Here is a 19,367-nt window from a genome sequence, read left to right as displayed (position 1 = left end):
CCTCCTCCACAAAGGCAACAAGGAGGTTGACAAGATATCAACTCTGGATATGTGCTACAATTTTCCCAAATTTCAAAAATTTACAGTTAAGAAAAATGACAAAGTTTGGTACCTTGAAGGCCTCAGGAGTGAGTGATTGCCCATTTCATTAATTATTCTTTATACTGACCTGGAGAGATTGCATCTATACAAAGCCTCCCCAAATGTTGAGTGGATCTTTGCTGAATTGAAGTGTGTGTGTGTGTGTGTGTGTGTGTGTGTGTGTGTAAAGGTAAAAAAAATAGGTGTGTAGTGTAAAGTCAGGGCAGCTAGGTGGTACAGAGGATAGAGTGCTAGGTCTGGAGTCAGGAAGACTCATCTTCCTGAGTTCAACTCTAGCTTCAGACACTAGCTGTGAGACCCTGGACAAGTCATTTCACCCTGTTTTCCTCAGTTTCCACATCTGTAAAATGAGCTGGAGAAGGAAATGCAAACCATTCCATTATCTTTGCCAAGAAAACCACAAATGGGGTCATGAAAAGCCAGACATGACTGAACAACTGAACAATAAGTGTAAAGTCATTGGAGAAAGATAGATGTTTTCAGTTCTTTGTCTCCTCCTCGAGCCCAGAGCTAAGTAACCTATGTAAGTAACCCATGGATACTTGTTAAATGATTGATTTGGTCAAAGTGAGGGAAAGATGTGCCTGGACGGTGATAACTTTTAGAGCTCAGAAAAAGTTACACCAACCAAGAAATCTTCTCAGCCAAGAGGTCTTCTCATCTGCCTGGCTGCTGTGTAAAGAATAATAATTTTCCCACTGAGGAATCAGAAATTTAAAAAATGAAAGCACAAAAGATAAATATTTAATTATTGTTTGATACTTTTTTTTTTGGAGGGAAGGCAGTGCAATTAGGGCTAAGTGACTTGCCTAAGGTCACACAGCTAGTAAATGTTAATTGTCTGAGGCCGAATTTGAACTCAGATCCTCTCCACTCCAGGGCTGGTGCTCTCTATTCACTGCGCCACCTAGCTACTCCCAAACTATTTAATTATTTAACATTATTTAGAATTGCTTCGTTTTTAATATATGTAGGCATTTGTTAAATTAATCAAATGGCCAAATGAGTGTATATAAAGGAATGAATGAAATGTGAAGCTATGAAATGTGAGCTATTATTAATAACAAGTGTTTACTGAGCATCTATGCTGGGCACTAAGGTTATGGCGGAAATAAATTAAGGTATGATCCCTGAAATAAAAATTTAAAAAAAGAAACCTTATTATTATCTCTCTCATTAGAATATGATCTCCTTGACAGCAGGAACTGTCTTACCTTTCTATTTTCATTACCAGTGTTTTGCACATAGTAATAAGTGCTTAATAAATGTTTTATTCATTAATTTATGTATTGATTCATTCCCTTAGTTTCAAGGGCTTACCTCCCCATAAGGGTCATACAAGTCTCCATAGTAAGCAAATAAGCACTCATCATTACAAAGTATATATTTAACACTAATACTGGGGATATAAAGAAGCCTAAGTGTCAAAGAACATACAATCTAGTTGGGAAGATATAGGCATCTACATAAAAAAGACAAAACAATATATGGTAGCAAAAGCTAAATACCAGATGAATAATATAAAAGTAAATGCTGCAAGAGTCTGGGGGTGGGGGGAATGTCAACTCCAGGGTGATCAAGGATGGCTTCATGGAACAGGTAGGAGTTGAGCTGGGTTTTGAAGAAAAGGTAAAATTTGCACACAGATGGTGATCAGGAAGGAAGGTTTCTAGTTAAAGAAAAAAGCAGAAGTTGGAATGTGAGATCCTAGGTTGGGGATAAGAGAATGTCATTTACTTAAGATGAACAGGTCAGTAACTAGCTGGAGTCAGCAAAATCAAACTGAAACATCCACTATAGTTATGGTGTTAACTGGTTAGTTCCTGCTCTGTCCATCTGTCTGCAGATTTACAGCTTGAGATAAGAGCTATGACCTCAGTATTTTTCACCTAGTTTCCTGTTTTGCCTAATATAAATCTTCCCTTTCTCCATCTATTCTTTGTTCTGTAAATTATCATCTTCCCTTATTTACTCTTTGAAATTCCATTATATCCATCCTGATCATGTAACCAAAACTTACATAAGGTTGCTAAAATACTGCTCAGGGCTCACTGATTTTTGTATACAGTGAGTCTATGCTCTGAGCATAATAAATTGGTTTTTCTATCTCTGTGTTGAATAATTAGCACCAGTTCCATTAAATGGATCTTCTAACAATTTTTGTCACAGGGAACAAGAAGTAGATCAGTTAGGCTAGGGTTTCATTTTTGTAGGGTACTTACAGGAGACTGGAAGATACAGATCAGCTTATGAAATGCCTTGAGTACCAGCCCAAGCAGTTTGTCCTCTGTCCTGTAGGTAGCGGAAAGCCATTTTAAAATTTTAGCAGAATGGCGATATGACAGAATTTGGTAATTGGAAAGTGTACGTCTAGCCTATCTCTTATACATGGAAGGAATACCCAATTAGTGATTGCCCAGACTTTCCTCAAAGACCTCCAGTGATGAGGAACCCACTGCTCCTCAAGGCAGCCTATTTCCTGACATCAAGTTGTAGGTCATAGTGTTGCAGTTTCATGATGTGTTGTGGTGGAACTGTCTCAAAGAATTCAGTCAGACCACCTCTAATCCAAGTATAAGCATTTATTGAGATTGACGCCTCTCATGAAGTGGTCTAAGTTCCAAGAGGAACCAGTAACTTCAGAGAAAGCAAGATGGATTTTTATAGGGTAAAGATGCAATTACATAACAAATTATGAATATTAAAAAGGCAGGAGAGGTTTGTTAAGGGATTAGGTAATAGGGGAAGGGTCCCAGCCACAGTGGAACTGCACATGTGATCACTCACAATGCATACAGAAAAACTCATTGGGGGGAGTATGTATGATAATGAGATTGTCATAAATTCACCCTAGGTCAGTTCTTTACTATTACTGCACAGATGCCTACTTAGACAAAGTCCCTTCTATTGTTTTGGGGTCCACATCCTGCTTGGGCATCCTGGTGGTTCCGCTTTCTGATTGGCTGAGTCTTGTGGCCCTGTCTGAGACTAGAAGGATGTGGTTATGGTTGAGTGCATAGAGACACCTACTGTTTCTGTGGGAAATATGAATTCATGGGCACACCTGTTGTTCTAGTGAGCTGTGAGACACATGTGAGGAAGTTAGAATATTGAGTGGGGGTAGCAGTGAGCAGCTAGGTAGGGACAGTGGGCCTGCTGTTTAGTGGGACCTACAAGGAAGTTGAATATTGGGGCTGGAGGCAGCTTTATTAGGATTCCACCAATAGAAAACTATCAGAAATGATAAGAATAAAGGATGCTCATGAAGTCTACATCTGTGCATTTGAAAAGATGCAAAGTATTGTTTTTGTCCAAATATAGGCTGCCCTAAAATATAGGGCACACCTTTAAAATTAAATATATTTCAAAGCAATAGCTATCTTTCATGTATACTTTCTTTGAATATATTCATTTGTGTGTTGTCTTCCCCATTAGGCTGTGAGCTCCTTGAGGACAGGAACTATCTTTTACCTCTTTTTGTACCCCCAGCACTTAGCATAATGCCTAGCGTATAGGCAGAAACTTAATACATTTGATTGATAGGTCTTCCTAACTTCAGACTCAGTCACTCTCCATTGTACTCAGGACATACTTTTAAGTTTAATCTTCATTATTTATACTTTCTTCAGACAATAAATCAAGCCATGTTTTGTAATTTGCCAATTCCTAAGGTATAAATGTTCACTGAAATTTTCACAATTGGCTCTCACAAACTGGTAGAGCTGGCTCCAGCATACATTTGTAAGGTACTAACTACTGCCCTACACTAAAGAAATTTAGCAGGAGGCAAATAGATATCATTCTAGCCTGACACTTATTTCTCCTGTCTAGAATCAGTGTCCCTTAGAGATGAGCTGACAGAGAAGGCTCTAGAGATATTGAGATCCATATCTGGATAGACCTATGGGGACACACGTAAGCTACGTGAGCAACATCAACATCCTAATAATTCCATTTTTAATAGAAAGAGCTAATTACTAATGTGGATGTCACTTCAGAATCACTAGTCTGTCTACAATCTGGTGATCAGATACATAAAGCAAAGGTCAAAATCAGCAACAAATTCAAAGAAAAGACAATGATGAGAAGTCATTTCATGCAATTATTAGAGCTCCACCCCACTCTAATTAAACAAGGCTATGAACAAAAGGAAAATGGATAAAAGTAGAAACATTGACTTAATCACCATTTCTTAGGGGAGTTCAATGAATATAAAAGACTTCTATAATGAGGAGGTTATAAGAGCTCAGAAATTGCTTCAGCCAGCAAATATTTGATCTCCATGCCAATCTGAGAAAAGTGGCATCCAAAGGGAGCCTGCATGAGTCTAGAGAACAAGCTCATTTACAAAACATTACAGAGAAGGATGATGGAGGATTATAAATGGTATTGACCCACAAAAAACAAAAAGCAGTGGTGAAAAAAAACTAGTCAGCAAAAAGTTTGTCATGAGAACTAATTAATCCAGATCATCCCAAGAACATTCATAGATAAAACTGGAAGGAGGAAAGCAAATAGATGTGAAATAGATAAAGATTTGCTAGCATTCTATTTTTAAAAATCTCTTATTACCACACTAAGAGTCTAAGCCTTCAGTAACCCAATGGGTCATACATGAGGAAGTGGAAATGGTATATAAGATGAAGTCAGGAAGGAGGGTGGGACTAGCCTAAGTAAATACAAAAGAAAACCCACTGGAAGCAACAGATTTTTAAGGCGTTCAGAAAATAATAAGCAAAATATGAATCCAAACAATCTTGAGGTTTCACTTCATACCCTGCAAATTTGCAAAGATGATAAAGATAGGAATAGATATTGTTGGAGGGGTTGTAGACTATCAGGCACTTGGACACGCTGCTGGTGGAGTGGTGAATTGGTCCAACAAGTCTGGAAAGTAATTTGGTGTATGCTCAGAAACTGACTAAAATGTCTTTATTTTTTGACTGAAAGACCCCACTGCTGGACATCTACCCTAGGAAGGCAATGAAGAAAAAAATAGGGAAAAAAGGCACCACATATAACAAAATATTTTTGTAGCATTTTTTCTTATAATAGCAAAGAATTGGAAACAGTAGATGTTCACTAGCTGGGGAATGGCTAAACCAGTTGTTGCCCATTAACACAGTGGAATATTGCTGTGCTCTAAGAAATTGTGAATATGAAGATTCTAGAGAAGCCACACGTGAGCTGTTGCAAAAGTAAAGTAGAATCAGGGAAACAATATACTCATTGATTCCAAGAGCATAATGGAAAGAATGGCAACAACAAAACAGTCCCAAGTGAATACTGCAAAATTATAATGTTTGCTCTTCGTTTTCAGAGAGGACCAATAATGTCACAGGTACTGTCTTGATTTGCTCGTAAGTTGGATTTAAGAGAGGCAGAGTTGTGCAAAGTCATCAGCCCCACTCTCTCTTCCAGAGTCATGGAAGTCCAGTGGCAAGACAAGAGTCAGGATCACTGGCAATGGCCAGGGATGCAGTGGATGACCTTGGCTTCCATGTCTAACCAAGCTCTAAGAGCTCCATGGCAGCTGTATCTGCCATGGTTGGAACAAATGGTTTTCATCCGCCCATTCTGCAGGGGGACATCTTCACGAGCTTGGGGTAGACACCTCTCTAGCTCACCGATAGTTTTGTGGCCCATCGGTTACCCTCAGGTTCAGCCCGTCTGCCTAGACTGTTTACCAGGGTGTGGCTGCTGCACATGCTACAGCTTCTTAGAGCCACAAGTGAAAGAGTTGGGTGAATCAGGCAAATACCAAAGGGGGATGAGCAGCTACCATATGAAAAGGATTGGGCAAACCCTCACACAAGAGGTGCTGGTCCTTTTGGAACACCCATACACACTGGTGAAATTATAGTAAGTTTGATGTCAAAGAAAATATCATTTATATAGCACTTACTATGTCCCAGACACTGTGCTAAGTACTTAATTATTATCTCATTTAATCCCCATAACAACCCAGAGAAGTAGATGCTGTTATTATTATTATTATTATTCTCATTTTACAGTGAAGAAACTGAGGCAGCTAGAGGTTAAGTGACTTGCCTAGGGTTACACAGCTAGTAAGTGTCTGAGACTGGATTTGAACTCAGGTTTTCCTGACTCCAGGCCCAGCAGCAATAGTGCTGGGTATATAAGGTATATAAGAAAGCTCCTCCTCTGTTTCTTCACATAAGTGGGGCACTACTGGTATGGGACATTGCATATAACATTGGACTTGAATGATATAGTTTTACTGGCTACCTGGTCTTGCAATACTGTTTTTTCCTTCTTTTAATTTTTTTTTTGTAAGAGATGGGAGGGCCGTATTGGCAATGCAGGTGATGCAAAGCAAAAGATAATGAATAGAAATATATTTTTTTAAAGAAACAAGATATCAGAAGCATAAAATTTGAGACGGTTAAAATCCAATTCCTTCATTTTAAAGGTCAGGAAACTGAGACCCAGAGAAGTTAGAAGTCTTGCCTAAGGTCACACAATTAACAGGTAACAGGATTAAGATTCAAACTTGGCTTCACTGACTTTAGGTTGTCTTAAAGTAATATTTGTCTTTTATTGTCTTCCTTCGGGAAGCAAGATGGGCTGACTTGTCTTTACCTTCTTACAGACACTTCTCTTCTTGAGGACTCAGCTTCTTAATTTGTAACATAAAGGTATTGGATAATCTCGTCTCCTATACAATCTCTAGGATTCTAACATCAGTCTTGACAATAGAAATGAAAAATCTCTAACATTTAAATAGTGGAAATAATCTATGGGGGAGCTTTAAGTGTTTGGTTTTCTTGCCAAGAGCTAGCTAGTGATCTCTGGGTAAATTAGGGAACATTTAATTAGTGAACTCTCCAAAGGTATTTGACTAATATCCTGCCAAAGTGAGAGGATTTATTATTTCCCTTAATAACACTGCTATTCCTCTTCTTCCTTCAGTCAGGTCCAATTTATCATTCAAGTGTTTCGAAGACATCATGGTTTCCAGCCAATTTCTGTGCTGTAAAGGCTGCCTGGGTGCTGAAGAATCAGGATACATGAGTAGGCCATAAATAGTGCTAAATTCCTAGACCAAACAGAAGTGTCAGGTTCCTCATTTATCATCACTCACGGCCTTTTCTAAGTGTAAAACTACTAAAGAATGTTTCTCCAAATATTATACCTTACCTGATTATCAATGATTGCTCAGTTTAGATAAAGGTCTAAAAGTTGTTCATTTAGAAGTGGAAGTGGATTTAAAAAAGATCAACATCAGAGTAAGACATTGTAGTGGCAAACACCCCAGCATCCCCAGCCAGGGTGGCTGCCAACACAGGTTCTTAGATCTGCTTTGCTGAAGGAAAGCAACTCAAAATGGGTTAACAAGCTTGCTTTAATCAATCAAACATATATCATTTATCTCTTTCAGGGGGAAAAGTTCAGCACCCTGAACTTCAGAATATACAGACAGAATTATCAAGACAGAGAAACAGATCAAGCAGACAGGTTTCCAAACTGTCCAACCATTCCATACCAAATCACAGTTACCAGAGAGGGAAACATCAACATCTGGGTTTTTCAAAGCTGGGGGGCTCTCAACTGCTTCCCAGAGTCTCATCTGATCAAATCACACAACACTTCTGAAAGTGAGCCCCAAAGCAAAGCCTCCCATCAGGGGTTATATAGCCTTCTCCTGGCTCAGAGAATGTAACAACCTTCTTGACCCACTGCCCAATCACAAGGAATCTCTTGAAAAACAAGCCTCCCACCACAGGCTCCAGGTGCACTTAACATGGGGCAGGGAAGATCTTGACAATTTACATTCCCATTACAGACATCTTATTCATTCATTCAACAAACACCTATTGGAGCCTTCTAGGTGCAAGTCATTATTCTAGGTGTTGCAGAGATACACAGGGAGTAAACTCTTAAGAAAATAGGAACCTAATGGATTAAGAAATACACATGAATTGATATATTCCAAGTGGCAGCTAGGTGTCACTGTGCAGAGAGTACCAGGCCTGGAGTCAGGAGGACTCATCTTCCTGAGTTCAAATCTGACCTCAGACATTTACTACCGTGTTTCCCCAATAATAAGACACTGTCTTATTATTTTTTTTGGACAGAAAAACACCAGAGGGCTTATTTTCAGGGGAGGGCTTATTTTAATGAACATTGACAGCAATTTTAATAAACAGGTAAATGTGAACAAAAAAATGTACCTTTATTCAATAAGCAAATCACTGGGGAAGAACAGGATGACGCGCTCACTGCTGCAGCTCTGATTGGGGGGACGGTGCATACAGAGGGTACCGTAATGTAGCGTGTAGTGCAGGGGATCACCTTCACTACAGTAGCAATCTCAATAGGGCTTATTTTCGGGGGAGGGCTTATTTTAGAGGAATCTTACACAGTAAGGGGAGGGCTTATTTTCTGGATAGGTCTTATTATCGGGGAAACACAGTAGCTGTGTGACTCTGGACAAGTCACTTAACCCTGTTTGCCTCAGTTTTCTCATCTGTAAAATAAATTTGTCTCTGCTCACGGTTTCTCCGGGAAGCCTTAGATTTTAATTCATGTTTAGGTCTTTGCAGGAAGGGCAAGCTCTGGTTTCTTCTTAGTTCAGAACACACTTCTGTTTGGTCTAGGACAGGGGTGAGGAACCTGTGAGGAACTTGAGGTCACATGAATCAAAGGATGGGCACAGTTTGGTTGGTCTTTGAGCATAGTTTCAAATTGCTCTCCAGAATGATTGTATCAATTCACAACTCCACCAACAATGCATTAATCTGACAACTGTTTCTGCTAATGCTGCGGCCACAGCTACTGAAGACCCAGAAAAATGAAGTTCTTTTCATCACCAAAGTCTTTGGCACTGTTCAACATCAGAGAGACAGAAAGAGAACAGATATATAGGGAAGTAGATGGCACAATGGGTATAGTCCTAGTCCTGAATCAGGAAAACCTGAGTTCAAATTTTATTTCAGTCACTTACTAGCTGTGTGACCCTGGGCATGTCACTTAACCTCTATTTGCCTCAGTTTCCTTATCTATAAAATGGGGATAATAATAGCACCTATCTTGCAAGGTTATTGTAAGGATTAAATGAGATAATTGTCTAGCAGGTAGTAAACTCTATGTGTATTATTGTTATTGTTACTTAACCTGTTTGCCTCAATTTCCTCATCTGTAAAATGGAGATAATAATAACACCTACCTCCTATATTTTTGTCAGGATCAAATGAGATAATAATTGTAAAGTGCATGCCATATATGCTATATAAAGTTAAATATTTTTATTATTATATGATTTCAACAGTAGAAATGTCATTATAGCAGCTTTGCTGCTGCATCCTAAGGATCATAGGACTTTACCGTCTGATTTACAACTGAAACCTTCTATATGTGTTAACTTTCCCATTATATTATTCCCTTCAGAAGAGAAACCATCTTAATTTTCTTTTTGCATCCCAGCATTTAGCATAGTGCTTTGCATATGGTAAATGCTTAGTACTGAAAAGCAAAAATATTTTTTCATCCATCCATCCATCCATCCATTCAAATTATGTACCAAGCACTGTGCTAAGTGCTAGATACAAAGACCAAAATGAAGTACTCCCTGACCTCAGGGAGTTAATAGTCTTCCCTAAGGCTTCTCACAACAATTAAGTTTTTAGGCTTATCAGAAAATGACAGTTAGAAACCATTAATCAAGACTAGAAGGAAGATAACTTGTACCTGTAGCCAAAAAGGGGTACACATAAAATGCACATAGATTTGAGGCGAGGCTATTTCTCTCTCAGCAGACTGCTACCGGGGGCTCTTAGCTTCATTAGAAAACTCCTGTCCTCTCCTGACTTCACAACTGCTTCTCTGCTAGACTCCAGGAAGGGTTGCCAAGCCACCCACATAGTGATGAGTTTTCCCAGATGGTCAATTCAGATTAGGAAGCATGTATTCACAAGCCCACCCAAGAGGCCAGCTCCACGTTGGAAGCCCCCTGCTGTAGAATAAAGCTCTAGGGTAACTCAGAGCTGTTCATTCCCTTTACCAGAATTCTCTAGGCTTTGTTGGAATGGGAAAATCAGAGACTGCTGTGGTTGTCCTTCCCCCAGGGGCCCTGGTGCCTCCAACATAATACAAGAAGGCACCAGGCCTCATTAGGAGAGTACATTTTTTTGCTGAATTGACTTTTTTTTTTTTAATGAAGCCACTTTCTGGTTCTACTAGCTAAAGAAGTACAAGAAACCACAGGAAACTATATTTGACTATATTGTAACCAGAAAATTGGCTTAATGTTGTGGAGCTCTGCTTTCCAGAAACTCATTTACTGCTACATTATCCCTCTTCTTTATGCCACTGAAATATATGATTCAATCCTGTCCTTTTATCCTTCAGCTTGGTGAGATGTGAGAAGCAAAATGCCCTCTAGTGACCCTACCCTGCTCCCGGAAAAACTGATATTTGAAGCACGTTGTTCAAGACAAAAAAGCTGAGAGCATTGTTTTCCTCGTTGACTTTTGTGGATCCTCTCTTTGGAGCACCTGTGGAAAATCCTGAACATCTGGTGTCTTCTGCAGGAAATAGGAAAATCCCCGAAGGGAAGAGCAGAAAAGCAGGAGTGACTGAGCACAGGAGAGCAGAATTTAGAACTGGAGAGAGCCTCAAAGGCCATCTCATCCGACACCCTCATTTGACAGAGGGTTAATGGGACCATCAGCGAGAGAGAGGAAGGGACTTGTCTCCTGTCACACAGGGAGCAAACAGGATTGTAGATTTAGAATGGAAAGGGACCTCAGAGTTCAACTCTGTCCTTTTACAGATAAAGAAACTAAGTCCCCAAAAAAGTTAAGGGAATTGCCTTAAGGGTCACACAGTTAAGATTACCTTACAAAGGCAGGATTTGAATCCGGGTCTTCTGGTTCTAAATCCATTACTCTTTCCACTGTTAGCAGTGTGCCCCAAATAAGCCCAAATCTCCTGCAAGGAACAATGCTTAGGTCCTGTGCAGGCTTTTCTCTTCAGTTACATCGTCTAGGTCTTACATCCCCTTCCCATACTCTGCTTTTGGGCTCTTTCTATATTGTCCCAGCTGTTAAAAGTTTCGTGGGTGTGACTAAGACCCGAGACCCTTAGCTCCATCTTGGCTTCTTCCTGGAATCCCAGGGCACGGAATGAAGAGAAGGTTACTATTTGAGTTTAGAAGGCTTAACACAGCTCTCTCAGACCAGCTCAATTTAAGGTGTGCAGAGTACTATTAACAAGGTTTAAGTTAAAGGCTGTGTAGCTCAGGATGGGATCGAGGGCTGCTTGGAGGGACATCATCATCCCACCCACATCAGACAGTCCAGCTTCTTCTACTGGTCTCACATACCTGTGCCAATCCATCTCTCCACCCACCCAGGACTTTACAGAACAAGGAGGAGATGCAGCGCCTGGCATTGAAAAACTTATAATTGTATTAGGAGTAAAAGGCCACATCTATTTAGCTAAATCCCTCCACCAGGCCCCTGTCTTGCCTGGGCCATAGAAACATCAAGGAGATCTAGAGATAGCCCAATTCCTTCATTTTCTAGATGATGAAACAGAGGCGAAGTCCTTTGCCCAAGGCCACACAGATGTTTGGCAGAGCCGGGACTACAAGCTAGGTCTCTTGACTCTCACGCCAATATTGTTTCCATTACACCATTTTGCCATGTACTGAATGGGCTTTGATATTTATAGTATAGGTGGAGATCACCCTCCAGAGAAGGTGGGAGGAGCTAGTCATTCCCTCCCCCACCCCATTTCCTACACCACTGTACCTTCTGTACAATTCATATTCCAGCCCCTGAAAAGCTATTAGGGAGCAATTAGGAATCTTTCAATTAGCTATCTTTAAATATAATTTTGCTTGCATTAAAAAAGATTGCAGATGTCAATGAAACAGTCAGTATCAATTTTCCAGCTTAATAAAACTTACAGCTTAGTTCATTCACCCTCTTTTAGTATTTCTCAGAAAGTCTGATTGACTTGATGATTCAGAGAGAACGATTTTTCCCCAAGAAATATTTAGTTCGGCAATGTGGTGCTGCATGAGTTCCATATAAATGCCAGAAGTCCCCCCAGATACAATTCCCCAGATACAACTAGTTGCTAAAATTTTAAAATAAGAATATGAAGATATTATTTGCTTATTAAAATAATTCTCCCTTTTCCAACCCTATAGCTACGTGAGGGCCGTTTTCCTCATAGACCCAAAATCACTTATCTAAGCAGGCTGACTGCTCACACCGTGACACACAGGGCCAGGAGAAGTCATCATATTCATTGCCATTTTCAGAACCTCCCTCTGCCATCATCACTCAGTCCTTTAAAGTTGACTCCATTCTGTCCATATCCTTGCCAGTGCTATCTGTGGACCCGTCACGGTTCCGTCTTTGGTGGGGCAGCATATGGGGCCAGGAGGTTAAGGGATGTACAGAGTAAGAGAAAGCTTGAGCCTCTGCTTCCAACTTATTTTTCAGCCCCTACTACTTCACCCAGATCCCACCCTCCTGAGCTCATGATATGACAGGACCTTATCCCAGTGCCACAGATGACCATAAGCTAAAAGGCTTTCTCACTTTCTCAGCATCTAGTGGTGAGCTCAGAAGGGGATGTGGAACACATGGGGTGGTCAAGAGAGGCCATGAATCACACCTAGTGACAGAGCTGGTGTGGGAGAATGGCAGAACTCAGAAAGATATAGTCAGAAACATAGTTTAGTCACCCATCATTGTAGTTTTACCTCTTTTTCCCCAATGCTACCTCATACTTGAACCCAGAAAATCTGTTTTGCCTCCTGCTGTCCCAGGCTGACTTGTTGCACCATCTTGATTCAATTGGTCATCAATTTGGTTCAGTGCATTATTTCTCCCATAGGTGAGAGTGTTCCATATTTCTGCATTAAAAATAACATTCCTTTGATTTATGTATTATCTCCTCTCCCACTCCCATTAACCCTACTTTTAAAAATGCCTTTTAGAAGGAGCAACTCACTAACATCCTAGTATAAATTAGTCTGTTCCCTCTGCAGCAATACAAGAGAAGGCTCTCCAAAAGGAGGGGAGAATGTGCAGAAGGAGAAGTAAGGACTGGGTCTTGCTTACTTGCTCCCTTTATAATTTTGCATAGGACAATACTTTCTCAGGAATCAAGGACATACATGTTATTTCTAAGTGTTGGTGACCTTCAGGGAAAAGCTAGGTTTCATCGACTGATAGAAGACAGAAGGCACATGAGAGGAAGAAATTTAGGATGAAGGGGAGTTTGTAAACAACAGACAAGTACACCAAACACAGTGGAAGGGAGATGGGGACTGAATAAGGTTAGAAATTTTCTGAAATTGAGTTCCTAACAAGTCAATAACTGCCCAAACAATTGGCATAAGTTCATATGAACTAACATTTTTAGAACTAGAGAAAAACAAGTCCTCTGATCACTTGGTCTGCTTCATCTGCTCTTCATGCTTAGAAATCTATTGAACTTACAAATCTAATATCAAACTCATGTTAATGTTTTAACTTTCTAAGCTTTATTAAGTCAGTGCCCCTCAGTCTCCCCAAAAGACCTTTGGCTAGATCAGGGACACTTGCAATTTCAGTGATTATTTAATGATGAATTAATCAATCAATAAGCATTTATTTGGCACCTTCTGTGTGCCAGATACTGCACTAAATGCTGGGGGTGGGGTGTGTTTCCATTATTAGGGTTAAACAGAAGTGTTTGGAGCTTGGGCATGGAGAAACCGAAGATTAGAATGAATAAAGACATCTGAACTGACCTGAGAATTGCTTTCAGAGCTTGGACTGATGAGTAACTGTCCAGGGGCGCCCTCTTGTGGCAAGTTTGCATTAGCAGTTTAAATTCTCACAGAGTCTAGCTAGCCTTGTCTCATTTGGCTGCATAGCCAGTATTCTGCCAGGTTTTGGGGGGGATCTAACTAGGGGATTGATTATTTTGTATAAGTGTTAGGAGCTGCTTTTCTCTATCAGATTTATAAAACCAAACATCATCTCTCACCTAGATATGCTTCTATAACCAGTACTAAAGAATGATGGTTGTGTAGTCAGAGGAATATTCTGGCTCTGCCACTTACTGTGTAGCCTCAGGTAAGTCCCTATGCTTCTCTGGACCATGGCTTCCTTATCTGCAAAACAGGAGGATTGGAGCAGATGACCTGTAAGGTCTCTTCCATCTCTGAATCTATGATCTTATTATCCAACTTTCTGAGAGTCAACTGTGAATAGTCTAGTTAGCTAGTTAATATGGGGGGAAGATTCTACCAAAAAATTTAGAATGATAAGATCTAAGAGATGATGAAAGAGACCTCAGAGTCCACCTAGTCCAATCCATTCCTGACAGAATTAATGCTCCATGGGGCGGCTAGGTGGCACAGTGAATAGAGCACCAGCCAGAGTCAAGGGGACCTGAGTTCAAATCTGGCTTCAGACATTTAACACTTACTAGCCGTGTGACCTCCGGCAAATCACTTAACCCCAATTGCCCTGCCTTCCCCCTCCAAAAATTAAAAAAAAATTAAAAAGAATTCATGCTCCAACCTCTGTAGCAGATTTTCCAGAATTCTTTTGAAGACTGCTACTGGAAATAGAACATGCCACCTCTGGAGGCTGGCCATTCCACTTTTGTACAGTCCTAATTGTTAGGAAGTTTTTCCTTTTATCAAACCTAAATTTGTCTTACTACAATTTCCCTTCTGGTCCTACCCTCTGAAGTCAAAAAGAACAAATCTAGTCCCTATTCCACTTAAATCTTCAAATATATGAAAACAGGTGTACTCCCTTCCCTAAAGGATGAGTACAGCTACCTCTGCCATTCACTGGGTTCCCTTGCCTCCCTCTCTAATTCTGAGCCAAATCATCACAGCTCAGCTAATTCTTGAAAGAATGAAGTGAAAAATAAATCCATATATCTGCTTTTAAAACACTTGTAACTCCTGTAATAATAATCCAAGTGTTCCTCCTTATTCTTATCCTGGGGAAATAAGAATGGCATTTAACCAAGAAGCAAAGAGATTCTTCCCTGGTCCATTAAACAAGGCACTGAATCAAGTTACCTTACCCAAAACCCTAAGACAACAATATCATTGCAACTGAAATGAAATACCCCCAATTTTTTTGCCATTATAAGTATTTCTTTTTTTTTAATTTTATTTTCTAATCAAGGGTCAGAGCCCAAGTACAGAATAGAGAAGAGAAACAAAAGCATTTCATAAACTTAAATATTGGAACTTAAATACAAAGAAAGAAAAAAAAGCATTTCATGTGCATAGCAGAACATCCGAGAGGCTTCAAAATATGTAGCACTAAATTTTCATTTCAAGAATGCCTGTATGATGGGTTGGCTAGGTGGTGCAGTGAATAGAGCACCGGCCCTGGAGTCAGGAGGACCTGAGTTCAAATCCAGCCACAGACACTTAACACAAAAACTTGTATGACCTTGAGCAAGTCACTAAACCCCAATTGCCCTCCAAAAAGCAAAAAAAAAAAAATGCCTGTATGATAAATAATCACATTGAGAATTGTCCACCTTTCCTTTACTTCCTTGTAAGTTTTCTTTTATTATCTGCTGTGCACTTTTTTACTTTGTTCTTTTTTTCCCCACCTCTCACCCCCCTCAGAAGGCTACAATAAAGTTTAGATATGTTTCTCTAATACCCCCAGTTTTCAAGACACTGGGAAAACTTATCAAAGCCAGGCTTTCTGATTCCTGTTCTAAACTTCCAAATGCAAGAATTTGTTTTTATTGCATCTAGGTAACATACTCAGGCAGTGACCCAGGTGTTAGGTCACTGGTCAGAGCAGGGCCGAATTTGTGATTCATTCTTGGCTTCACCAATAATATACTGTTGCATGTGGTAGGTACCAGCATCCTACCAGTAACATAGCTTGTAACCTAGGAATCATCTTTGACTAGATACATCCTTACTCATCACATCCAATCAGCTGCCAAATCCTGCCCATTCCACCTCAGTAGTAATCTCACCTAGTGACTCTATGCTTTCCACTCCCACTGCTCCCTCCTTAGCTCAGACCCTCATCATCCCTCCCCTGGACTCTCACCATAAGAGCATCATGAGTTCCATTCTCTCAGCTTCTTCTTCCTCTGATCCATCCTTTTTATAGCTGACAAAAAATGAACTTCTTAGCACATTTTTATGCTCACATTACTCCTCTGACTCTCGGTGATCTTCTATAACCTACCTATATGAAAAAATGGAAATTTCCTGACCAGGCAGGCAAAGTCTTCCATATTGTCGCCTAAGTCACATATCCTGCCTTTTCCCCATACTTTTTTCCCTTTGCATATTCTACATTCCACTAAACTGGACCAATATCATATAGTGGGGGGAAAGCAAATTAATTAAGATAACTGAATTCAGCATCCTTTGCCACAGGACGTAACACAAATCATTATCTCACCTTCTTCACGGAGGAGGTCCAGAGGATAGTTGGGAAGCATTCATCTTTCTCCACTAATTGCTACCTATAAGCAAATGTCAAATCTGCTAAGGTCACTAATGCTGTGAGTAAGCTCTCCCTTTCCCACGGTGAATGAAGTTAGGAGATAAGCCATGAATCAACCTCGTTGGCCTCATTGTCTGAGGGGACCTTGCTTGAAACTCCAGGCTTGGAAGGCTTGGAAGAGTTCAGTTGGTTTATTATACGAAACACGCACACATGCCTCCCACAGAACCTTTAAAGGTGCTGCTAAGTAATAGTGTCCATTACTCTCAAATTCCAACAAACAGCAACAACAAAGCCTTTTCTCCAAACACTCAAAGGAAAAGGCAAAATACTGCTCTTTTGGTTTAGAATGACAAGAAAGAACTTACCACTTGAGGGCGCCATTATCTTACAAGAAAATAATTTTCTGCCACTTAAACAGTCTTTTGAAAAAATACTTCAATTCTTCAAGGATGAATGGCTTCATCAGCGTATATACTCCCACCTGTGATAAAGTCGGCAAATCCTCGACAACTTAGATGTTCTTTACAAGTTGCTGTAGCTGAAAAATTCCTCCCTCTGCAACCAGTTCAATAATGGCCTTTTCATAAATCAGCCAATTCCTAGGCCCATGCCCCAAGCCTTTTCAACTTGAAAAGACCTATCAGAGCTTATGTTCTGCTGTCATAGCCTTCAAGAGTTCAGGGTCATTTGGATACATGCCATGAAGAGGCATCAAGGAAACACAATAATAGCAATGAATAAACCTATTGTTTAGGTCCTTTTCTATGAATGCATTAATGAAAAAGTATTTCTTAAGTTCTTATTATATGTACAGCCATTGTGCTTAGTGCTAGAGATACACATTGAAAAACTAGGATGCCCCCTATTCTCAAGGACCTTTTGATATAATTAGGGAGACAAGCTATTTAAAAGGAAGTTCAGCTATGGGATGGATGGAAAGGCCCAGAGATTCTAAGGGTCAAGGCCCAAGGTTCTGCCAGGACACAGATAATAATGCCAGAGGTCTGAAGTATGTAAAGACAAAACAGATAGTAAGGACTAAGGACCTTGGGAGGTAATGTTAGGGCAGAAAATAAGACTTGGTGGTCCTCTGTCTCACCAAAAGGAATAGAGTTCACGACTCCATCTCATTCAAGCCATGTGAACAATCAAGCTTCTCCTAGGAAGGAGATGGGAAACAGCAATAATCTAGTTTTTCCAACTCAAGATTCAGTTCACAAGTTCCAAATTCCCTGTTTTGCAAAGTTCGCTTTTTACCATGCCAAGCGAAATAAAAGGGATATTGTGTTAAAAGATGCCCTGTATATTTTTGTGGAGAAGGCAGTTGCTTAATATCAACATTCCAATATGAAATATGAAAAAAAAATTGGTAACAAATTTCATAATGGAAATCTTCTGAGTTTAAACCGGAAACCTAAGTTATTTTGGCTCTGTAGGGGAAACTTTGCTTTACTTGGGTGTTTAGAAACTCCCAGGGAAGAGAAATGCTGATATATGAGCCTGGCTTCCTTTAATTGGCTCTGCTTTCCCAACATGTCTTTCTTTCAGAAAGGGATGGTAGAGAATAATGAGGAACACAAATTTCAAACCAAATTCATTCCATGAGAATTGCTCAGATGGGTTAAATTGGAGCTTTGAGATACAAGCAATATTTAATCCAGCATGGCTAAATCTGTATCACAGAGAGATGCGCACTATGTGGTATAAACTGCTGATATCACTCCTGATACCACACTGTTATCCTCTTATCACTGATTTCTGTGAATTCTATTTTTCTGTCAACTACTGGCTCAATTTAGAATTTCTTCTCCTCTCTCCCCCACTCCCTTCCATCTATCTAAATTCAACCTATTTCAAGATCAAATCTCAACCCCTCCATTAAGCCTTTAGATCTTGAGTGATGACTTTGTTTCTGAATTTCTGCTGTACTTAAGGCCTTTGTAGATCATTGCATCTAAACCTTATACAACTTTACATTGTTTTCTCTTTTTTCCATATGTATCCAAATGTATTCATTTTATCTCCCCAACTAGATTATAAGAGATGGGGACTTGGTTTTGTAATTTCCATAGCCTTTATTACAAATTAATGTGCATATGTTAGGCATTCAATAGTTGAAGAAACATGGTATGTCTAAGCTGGAAAGGAAAATATAGATTAGTAGAAAGAACATTGGATATAGACTCAGAGGTCCTGGGTTTGGAACCTGGTTCTTCCATTTAACTAACTATATGACCTTGAAAAAGTCATTTAACCTCAATTTCCTCTTCTATGAAAAGTTAGGTGATTTTTTTTTTTGCTTTTTTGGAAGGCAGTTGGGGTTAAGTGACCTGCCCAAGGTCACACGGCTAGTTTTTTGTATGCGTGTTAAGTGTCTGAGGCTGGATTTGAAATCAGGTCCTCCTGACCCCAGGGCCAGTGCTCTATTCACTGCACCACCTAGCTACCCCACTTTAGGTGATTTTTAAAGGTAACTTTCAGTTCTAAATCCTATGATTCTATTCTTAAGGAATTTTCTACAAGGCAATAAGGAAAGAACACAACATTTCCTTTCCCATACCACCACTATCTTGGCATTTATATAAGGGACATCCTAGTTTCACTGGATGGAAGGCAACAGTCCTAAGACAAACTTATATTAAGCTTTAATTTGTATCATAACTTTGGTTCTAAAAGCCAAAAATGCTTAATATCCCATCATTCAATCATTTATTAAACTCCCTGGGATACAAATACAAAGATTGAGATAATCTCTACTCTAAAGCATATATACTCTCACTA

General features: G+C 39.8%; 1 protein-coding gene across 1 annotated transcript in view; it reads right to left on the bottom strand.

The window, feature by feature from the left end:
- LOC138167536 (chondroitin sulfate proteoglycan 4-like) overlaps nucleotides 1-17,073 on the bottom strand; it is a 112,512-nt gene extending 95,439 nt beyond the window's left edge. The window contains exon 1 of the mRNA XM_069096518.1: nucleotides 16,952-17,073. Within this exon, the coding sequence (XP_068952619.1) occupies nucleotides 16,952-16,967 (16 nt within the window). The 5' untranslated portion in view covers nucleotides 16,968-17,073. The remainder of the gene's footprint in view (nucleotides 1-16,951) is intronic.
- Between the last annotated feature and the right edge of the window lie 2,294 nt (nucleotides 17,074-19,367).

This window comes from Petaurus breviceps, unplaced genomic scaffold, assembly GCF_028583685.1.
Source record: "Petaurus breviceps papuanus isolate PSGF00001 unplaced genomic scaffold, PetGlider_PUasm1.0 229, whole genome shotgun sequence".
Classification (NCBI taxonomy): Eukaryota; Metazoa; Chordata; class Mammalia; order Diprotodontia; family Petauridae; genus Petaurus; species Petaurus breviceps.
This window is presented reverse-complemented; position numbering and strand designations above follow the sequence as displayed.